This window comes from Gekko japonicus, unplaced genomic scaffold (assembly GCF_001447785.1).
Source record: "Gekko japonicus isolate JY-2015 unplaced genomic scaffold, Gekko_japonicus_V1.1 scaffold1159, whole genome shotgun sequence".
Lineage (NCBI taxonomy): Eukaryota > Metazoa > Chordata > Lepidosauria > Squamata > Gekkonidae > Gekko > Gekko japonicus.
This window is the reverse complement of record NW_015160245.1, coordinates 538,502-547,162: the sequence shown is the minus strand read 5'-3', so window position 1 is coordinate 547,162 and position 8,661 is coordinate 538,502. Positions and strand designations below refer to the sequence as shown.

The 8,661-nt window shown below is 58.2% G+C and overlaps 1 protein-coding gene across 1 annotated transcript in view; it reads right to left on the bottom strand.

The window, feature by feature from the left end:
* CD3G (CD3g molecule) overlaps window positions 1–8,603 on the bottom strand; it is a 10,049-nt gene extending 1,446 nt beyond the window's left edge. Inside the window, exons 1-5 of the mRNA XM_015413774.1 lie at window positions 8,433–8,603; window positions 5,063–5,101; window positions 4,048–4,272; window positions 2,379–2,510; window positions 612–655 (exon numbers count right to left, since the gene is read on the bottom strand). Of these exons, the coding sequence (XP_015269260.1) occupies window positions 612–655; window positions 2,379–2,510; window positions 4,048–4,272; window positions 5,063–5,101; window positions 8,433–8,490 (498 nt within the window). The 5' untranslated portion in view covers window positions 8,491–8,603. The remainder of the gene's footprint in view (window positions 1–611; window positions 656–2,378; window positions 2,511–4,047; window positions 4,273–5,062; window positions 5,102–8,432) is intronic.
* Between the last annotated feature and the right edge of the window lie 58 nt (window positions 8,604–8,661).

The window sequence follows — 8,661 nt, the reverse complement described above, 5'->3', positions numbered from 1 at the left end:
GGCTAGGCCAGCAGTGATGTGTTGACTGGCACCCAGATTCTCGGCCTTCACCCTCAGACACGCGTTGCGAGCCATGGTGGCCCTGGCCAGGCCCCTGGCAGTGGGCAGACTACTGAGGGGGAGGGTCTCGTCCCCTGCCCAGGTCTGAGGCATTTCAGGCACCTGCTCTGCGTCTCAAAGCCCCGGTGCGGGAGCTAATGATGCCCCCAGAACCACAGGAGCACGGCCCGGCATGCTGACTGCAGAAGGCCCATGAGCAGCCCTCCTCAGCGTTTGTCCCCCAGTATCTGGTCTTCGGAGGTAGCCTGCTCCTGAACATGGAAGTTCGTTTTTGCTATCACGACCAACAGCAGTCGAGGGGCCTCTCCTCCTCCCCCCCCAAGCCCCGTGCCTCTCGGGATGATGGCATCACTCCTCCCCAGCAGCCCGCCCGCCCGCCTGAGGATGGCCTCACATGAGCACCCCACGGCACCCTCTGCGAGTGCCAAGGGAGCCGGCCTCCTCCCAAGCAGGGCCAAGAGCCCAGATGTCCCAGCCGGCTCCCGGCCAGAAGGAGTTGAGCAGATGCCGCGGGGGTGTGGGGGGCAGCCCTCCCTCCCTCCCTCCCTCACCTGGTAGAGCTGGTCGTGGGCCAAAAGGGCCTGCTTGTCGGAAGCTGCGGAGAGCAAAGAAAGAGAGACGGAGGAGCCCTGCTTAGCAGGAGTGGGCGGACCAGTCAGCTGGCGGCGCGTGGTCTCTTCGCAGGCCCAGGAAGGAGGCTGCTGGGTGTCAGCATGCTTGCCCGCTGCTCTGCCTGGCATCTTTATTCTCCCAGGCCCACTTCGTCAGGACTTCAGCAACTGCCCCCCCCCACATGCCTGACCCTGGGCTGCTCCACCCAGCAGGCACACCCTGGAGCATCTAAGCGCCACCGCCCCCCAACCCCCTCGCCACCCTCTAAGCAGCCCACACCTCCCACTGCCTGCAGCGAAGAAGACGAGGAAGCGATGGATTTATACCCTGCCCTGCCTCAGAGCGGCTGAGAGAGCTCTCTCCAGAACCACTCATGAGAGAACGGCTCTGAAAGAACTTGTGACTGACCCATGGTCACCCAGCTGGCTGCATGTGGAGGAGGAGTGAGGAATCAAAACCCTTGGATCTCCTGATTAGAGTCCCCAGCTCTTGGCTACTGCACCAAACTAAGCCCCAGGAGGCAACCCCGTTTGTACCAGCTTCTGGGATGGGGTATCTCCCTCTCCCAGGGGGCTCTTCCAGGCATTCTTCAAACTGCCGACACAAAGAAATGGACTGGAAAGACCAGAGTGAGGCCGCCTGTGGACACACTGCTCCAGGACAGGCCCTGGAGTGACGGGACACCTCCGGTCGTCCAGCTCCAGCTCAAAGGAGACCATGAGCTCTATAACCCTGCCGGGGACCATTATTATCTAGGCCTCCCCTTCTTTCCCAGCAGTCCCTTCCTCTAAAACCTCTGAGAGAGACACCCACCTGGACCCAAACCCGGCAACAAGCCCAGGTGCCCACGTGACCCTGCAGCTCCCACTCAGACGGCCGAAGAAGGCCCACTCTCTGCAGAGGGCTCCATCGCGGGCTCCCTCTCCCGCGGGTCATACGCCACCCTCCACCCGCAGTGCCCTTCTGCTCCAGAGGACAGGCGCCAGGTAGGAGAATCCACAAACACAAGGGGGAGAGGGGGCGGGCAACATTCAGCACACCTCCCTCTCCTGCCACCCTGCCAGTCACCATTCAGCAGCCAAAGGTGTTCTGAGGCACAGCCCAGGGACACGCAGCTGGATTTGGCTTCGCTTGTATCAGCCGGTAGATACCTCTGCAGGTCTGGAGCAGCATAACTGATGCAGCTCCCACCCAGTGAGGGTACTCTATGTTGCTCTCACCGGACATGTCGTGCAAAGGAGCCCGTTCGCGGGAAGGGCGGAGTATAAATGTAATGAAAATAAATAAATAAATAAGGCACTTTGACTGCCATCTCTCCGAAAAGCAGGGGACGACGTTTTGTGGATGCTGCCAAAAAACTCTGCTCCTGTTTGAATGCCAAATTGGAGCATTCTGCCATGTGGCAGAAGGTCAGGTCTCCAGCCTTTTTTCTTGCAGAAACATGCCTTTCCCCTTGTATCTCCACAATGAAAGGGACTAGAGTGTATTTTAAAAAAATGAATGCTGGGAGTTCAGAGGGGCCAGTGGATGGATCGTTATCACTTTATCATGCCACATTGATGTGTTGATTTGTATCTTTTTTTTAAGCTTGGGGGAAAATCCCATGGTGGTGCACGGCACACCAGTCTCCTAGGCCCTGTTTCAAAGACAGTCTCATGTGTGGGGCAGCCCCCCCCCCGAGGCCTCTCCTCCCCGTCCCCTCTTACCTCGAGAGAGCCGGCCTGGCTCCTGTGCAGCAAGATACCACATTGCCCCCACTAGGAACACCGTGGCAACGACGTCAGCCGCCACGATCCCCAGCAACGTGGCCGTGTCCAGCTGGACGCAGTACTGGCACACTGTGGCAAGAGAGAGAGCACTGAGCATGGGCCTGGTCACACAGTCTAGTCCAGAGAATGCTTCTGAGCATGTGCAGACTGCCTGCCCCTCACCGCTGGGGATGGCTGTGCAAGCTTCCCCCCATTTACAATCTGTTCCCAAAACTTTCTCACCATCGATCACAGTTGTATTCCTTCACCCCTTGCCTGAATGGTCGCCTCCTCCCTTGCTCACTTGGCAGCATGTCTAAGCTTGGCCCTGTGCCACAGCCACTGTTTCTGCCAGCAACACCCCCCCCCAGGCCCGCCGTGCAGTGCCTTGGGTGCTCTCCCTGGGTGCCATACCCTGGGAAATGGTCACTGCAGTCTGACAGCCGAGATGCTGGGTGGGAAAGGGCCTCTCAGGCATGTCAGCTCTGCTGCCTCTTCTTCTCCTCTTGGTTTCCGGTGCACAGCCGTGTCGGTCTGAAGCAGCAGAGCAAAGTCGGAGTCCAGCGGGGGCACCTTTAAGACCCACAAAGTTTAACTCTGGGCAGAAGCTCTTGTGGGCACGCAGACTGCTTCAGCCACAAGTAGCGTGTCCACGAAAGCGCACCCCCAGAATAAAACTTGGTTGGCCTTAAAGGTGTCTGACGGGACTCCAACTCTGCCCTCTCAGCTTCTGTGACCTCTGACCCCAGGCCAGGAGCCAGGCTGGCAGAAAGGCCAGGAGAGGACCCGATATTCACAGAAGTCATTTCTTTTTAAAATTGGTTCCATCATAACAAAATATGAATGAAAACGGCCTTTCTTCTGAAGAAAATACAGAAAGGAGGAGGCCCCCGTTTCTCCCATGAGATTCTCCTCTGCATGGTTTGATACCGGCAGGATATTTGATGTCAGGCTTTGGCATTACATCCCTGCTGGATCCAAGACACGGGCGAGGTCCAGATTGCCTCCTTCTGACAAAGCCCGAGCAGGAAGTCAAATGCTTCCTTTTGTAGGAGTTTCATTCCTGCAGGGAACCATTCAGGAAACACCCCTTCAAGAGGAGAGGGCAGTCAAACAAATCAACGTGGGGGGGGGGGCCTGGGGTCACACTGGAAACCTCTCTCTCTCTCTCCTAGGAAGCCCCCCCCCGGCCACTTTCTGGCCAAACACCCTCCCCAGCAGCCCCTTTTGTGGGTCTTAACGAAAGGCTTTTCATGGCTTCTGCCTCTGGCCACCACCAGTGTTCCCTCTCAGCTGAGTCAGTGTGAGCCAGCTCACAGTTTTTTAGCCTCCGGCTCACACATTATTTATTTATTTATTTAAATATATAACCCGCCCTCTTCGCGAACGGGCTCAGGGCGGCGTACACTTTGTCTTCACTCAGGAAGAAGGAGGGCTCCAGAGCAAACTAATTGATGCCGCAGCCGAATCACCTGCTCACAACTCTAATGACAGCGGCTCACAAAGCAGGAGTTTTGCTCCCAGGAGGACTCCACAGCCAAGAGGGAGCCTTGGCCGCCACCCCCACGGCCAGGACTGCCTGAGCCGACCTCCCTTTGCCGTGAGGAACAACGAGGGGCTCACGCACGTCGAAAGTACAGCTGCAGAGATGCGTTTCCTGCTGCCGAGTAGCACTGGTAGAGGCCTCTAGGGTCATCCGCGGCCGAGCCCACAAACAGTCTCCTTCCATTCCGCTCCGTTCCAGAGCCGACACTGCTGCCGTCTTTGCTCCAGCTCAGCACTGAGCTGCCATCGGGCACTTTGCAGTGCAGGAAGACACCTCTTCTGTCGTGCTTCACCTGGATGGAAACGCCTGCAAAGCAAATAGGTGGAAGAAAAAGGGGGGGGGGAGCGAGGCCCCCCCCCACATCCCACAGGCATCACAGGGGCCTGCAGGCCCAGTGTTTGACGTGGGCTGATAGGTGGGGGTCTCAGGAAAGAGCAAGCACTCCTTCGCAGCAGCCAGAGCCAGAGATTGTTACAAACCCCCCCACCCCGCCCCCCAGCTCCAGCCGTGCCTGGCCCCGGCCCTGGCTCGTGGGAGGGCAGGAGAGGGCCAGGCTGGGCATGAGCCCGGTGGGGGCTTCCGAGTTCTGCATCACCCGCTGGGGCATTTTCACTCACTGCTGCCTCTCCTCTCCTAGGGCCTCTGGTCTGGGCAGCGGGCACGCACGACTCTCCCTACTTACAAGCGGACCACACTGAAGCCAGTGAGACTTTCCTCCCTGGCAAGGGTGCTGGCTACATGGTCACGGCTTTCATCCTAGGAGTGGGGGTCTGACGCAGGGAACCCCCCCCATCGCAGTGCTAGCGTTTCTCTGGGGGAATTTATGATGGGGGAAACCACATTTTAGAAAATGGTTTTGTCCATGGCAGCTCTTGAGAGAGCGGGACCCCTCTGCGGAATCATCAACAAGACAGGCGACAAAGGGGGGGGCACGGGGGCTGCCTCTCACACCGTTGCCCTGTGGAGGAGTGTAGAAATGAGGGTCTGCCAGGAGCCGCTGACTCCCACCCTCCGGCAGGTCTGGGGACAAAGGCGCTTGCAGTCCACACCCACCCTCAGGGCTGCCTTGCCCAGGGGGCATCGAGAGAGCCTCTACCTTGGTTAGAGTTTCCAGCGGCGACGATGGCGATGATGCCTGAGCAAGAGAGGGAGGGAGGGAGAGAGTGAGAAACAGCAGCTGGCCTCCGGCCACGTGGGCAACCCTGGAGAGATGCAGGGGCCAGGCCACGGCTTGGCATGCCAAATATGCCCCAGGCTCAGTGCCCAAGCCTGGGCCAGGCGCCCATCAGGAAGGGTCTCTGCCAGCCCTGGAGAACATTAGGGACCTGTGGAACTCACTGCCACTGACTTAGGTGATTAGGTGAAAGGTGATTAGCCAGATCCAGAGGCGGGCTCCTCTCCAGGGCCACTGGGCATGAGAGCTAAATGGAACAGCCGCTGCCAGGTGAGGCACGCCACCACCAAAGACCAGTGGCTGGGGATGGGGGACTCCTGCCGGCATGCCTGGCTCGCGGGCTGTCCGGAAGCACCAGGCCAGCTCCTGTAGCTGCGGGATAAGTGGCAGGTGGCCAGCATGTTCACACAGGATTTGAAAATATAAAATTCCCTTGGGGGGGGGGAAATAACAATGAGGGCAACTGAGAGCCAGTTTGGTGTAGTGGTTAAGTGGGCGGACTCTAATCTGGGAGAACCGGGTTTGATTCCCCACTCCTCCACTTGCACCTGCTGATGTGACCTTGGGTCAGTCACAAGCTCTGGCACAGCTGTCCTTGAAAAAGAGCCGTTTGTGTCAGAGTTCTCTCAGCCCCACCCACCTCACAGGGTGTCTGTTGTGGGGAGGGGAAGGGAAAGGAGTTTGTAAGCCACTCTGAGACTCCAGGTGAAGGGCGGGGTATAAATCCAATCTCTTCTTCTTCTTCTTCTTCATTGGCGAGAAAGGAGTTGAGAAGGGAAGTCTAGAGCAGGGGTGTCGAACTCATTTGTTACAAGGGCCAGATCTGACATAAATGAGGCCTTGTTGGGCTGGGCCATGTGTGTGCCATAAAATGTAATGTCAGGTAGCGGAGGTATAAACTTTATAAAGGACACAAACACAAAGGTTTTTTTTTAACTTAAAATAAAAACATGCTTAAAACATTACCTCTGTAAGCTGCAAACCTACTTTTGACTTATTGACATTCACCACAGAAATCTCATGCTCAGAGTTCTGAGTGTAGGACCCAGGTTAAAACATGAGATGGCTGAGTGACTAAGAGAGTCTGGCGAAGCAAGCTAGGATGCAGCAGCAGCAGCAGCAGAACTGGAAGCAGGAGAGGGCCAGTTCCACTGCGGGCTTGATGGAAGCCCTCCGGGGGCGTGATCCAGCCCCCGGGCCGCATGTTTGACACCCCTGGTCTAGAGGGTTGGAGCTCTCCAGAACACTTAGAGGATGTGTAAAATGATGAAAACTGAAGCACTGACAGAATTCCTACCACAGATCCAGAGGATGCTTGGCTAGTCCACGAGCAAGGACAAGGCGGCCGTGCGAGATAAGGAGGCCGTCCTGAAAGAGCGGGAGGCTCCCTTGAAGGAGGAGGAGGACAAAAAGGGGCCCAAACCCTGACAGATGCAGGCTGGCAGCGAGGCGACGGAAAAAACCCAGCGGACTGAGCAGCCGCGTATTCCTCAGCACATTCAAACAAAGATTGAGATGCGCCAGAAGCAGGAAGCCAGCCCAGGAGGTAGTTTGACTGTTAGACCACAGAGAGGCGGAGGGTGCCCTGAAGGCCGGGCGGGGAGGGAGACTGCAAAGAAGCTGAATGTGTTTTTTCCATCAGAACTTCCCGCAAACCACTCAGGAGGGTGAGAACCTGAACAGACTGTGAAGAGGTCTGAGAAGAGCTTTCTCAGTTGGGGGGGGGGGGGAATAATGCGGGGAAGAGTTCAGTATGAAGAGGCATGAACTGACGCCCCCGCCCCCAGGGCACTCAAATACAGGCCGAGGGTGTCTGAACTGGCTAAGAATAACAACAGGCTCTAGTGGGCAGCTGCCTGGAAGTGTCGACTCCGCATGCAGCCGAGCTGCGGGGGGGGGGGGGGCGGGGGGGGGGGGGGGGGGGTTACCAGGAAAAAGGATTGGGAAGGAAACCCCCAGGGGTCATAATGCCCCTCACCTCTGGAAAGGTGCCTGTGGTCTTCTACCTGGCTCCTGTAGAGCAGCAGGACAAAAGAGATGTCAAAGCACACGGGACCTTTATTTAAGTGAAGAAAATCATGTGTGTGTGTGTGTGACCAAGAAGAGGCACAGAAGGTGTGCTTCTCCCTGCAATGTGTCATTCGCTGCCACAGGTGTGGTGGCCGCAGCAGTGGCTGGGGCCCAAACGAGGCCTGGTGTTGCGAGTTCCGAGGCTGCACAGACACACGGAGCAGCTGTTTGCCCAGCAGGGCAGGGACGTAAGCAACGTGCCGAATGCCTGCGGGGTTCGCCTGCAAAATGCAGGACTGCAGGGGCATTTGAGGCCAGGGAAAGGACAAGTGGCAAAGGGCACAAGTCTGCTCACGCACACCTGTCATTTAGAAAGAATAACTGCTTGGGAGGGTGCCGTGGCCCTGAAACACCCAGCATTGTACCTGGCTTAGCTCTTCAATGGCTTTAAATGGAAAGCCAACATCTTCAGGAAGGATGAAATCCAGGGACGGCTGTTCACCGTGGGAGCTAAACAGAATCCCCCTAATGCAAGGCAGTGCCGCACGGGATGCCTGTTGCTTGGAGGCCAAGGGAGGAGAGGGGGGCTGCGGCCCTCAGGAAGCTGAAGCCGTGCCTGGTGGGCTTCAGGGAGGTACCTGGCTGGCAGGGCCGGCCCCAGCATATTTTGCACTCTAGGCGAGGATCCCTTCTGGCGCCCCCCGTGCGCCCCCCCCCAGTCAGAGCCAGCGTGGGGGGGTTGGGGGGGGGTCGGGTGCAGTTTGGTGCCTCTAATGGCTAGGGCACTCTAGGCGAATGCCTAGTTCGCCTAGTGAGCGAGCCGGCCCTGCTTGGCTGGCCACGGGGCGGGGAAGGCAGGGTGCTGGGCTGGCTGCCGCCTCTTTGCAGGGTCCTGCTCTTAGGCCCTTGTTCTCACAGCACCCCTCCGCCGTCCTAGTTCTGGGCTGGGTTCTGCTGCTCTCTGTTAATGGGATTCTTTTTTTTTGGGGGGGGGAGGTTGGCATGTATGGGACCTGCCGTTTTCAGAACGAAAAACGGGATGCCAGTGCAGTGGAAGAGGCTACTTTCCAAGTGTGCTGGCAACTTTTGAGATGTGCATCATTTTAGGAGCTCTTTTGCGGTACAGATAACAGGGGACATGGGGCTGTCAACCTCCAGCTGGCGGCTGGAGATCTCCTGCTGCTGCTATTCCAACTGACCTCCTCCCCGTGCGGCTCTGCGTCCCCCTGGCCGCCCCTGCCCGCTCCGCCCGCCCCTTGCCCCGCACTCGGCCCCCACCTACCTCCGACCGCCAGCGCCAGGAGGACCGTCGCGCCCGGGGGATGCTGGCCGCCGCCCATGCCCTTCCTCCGGCCTCCCTTGCCCAGGGGGAAAGGAGGAATGACCCACTCCGGGCCGCAGCCAGGAACCCCGAGCGGAGCGGGGAGAGGAAAGCGGCGAGGGACCGTCCTCTCTGAAGTCAGCAACAGGAAGCCGGCGGCGGGGGGGGGGGGGCCTTTTTTCCCTCTCTC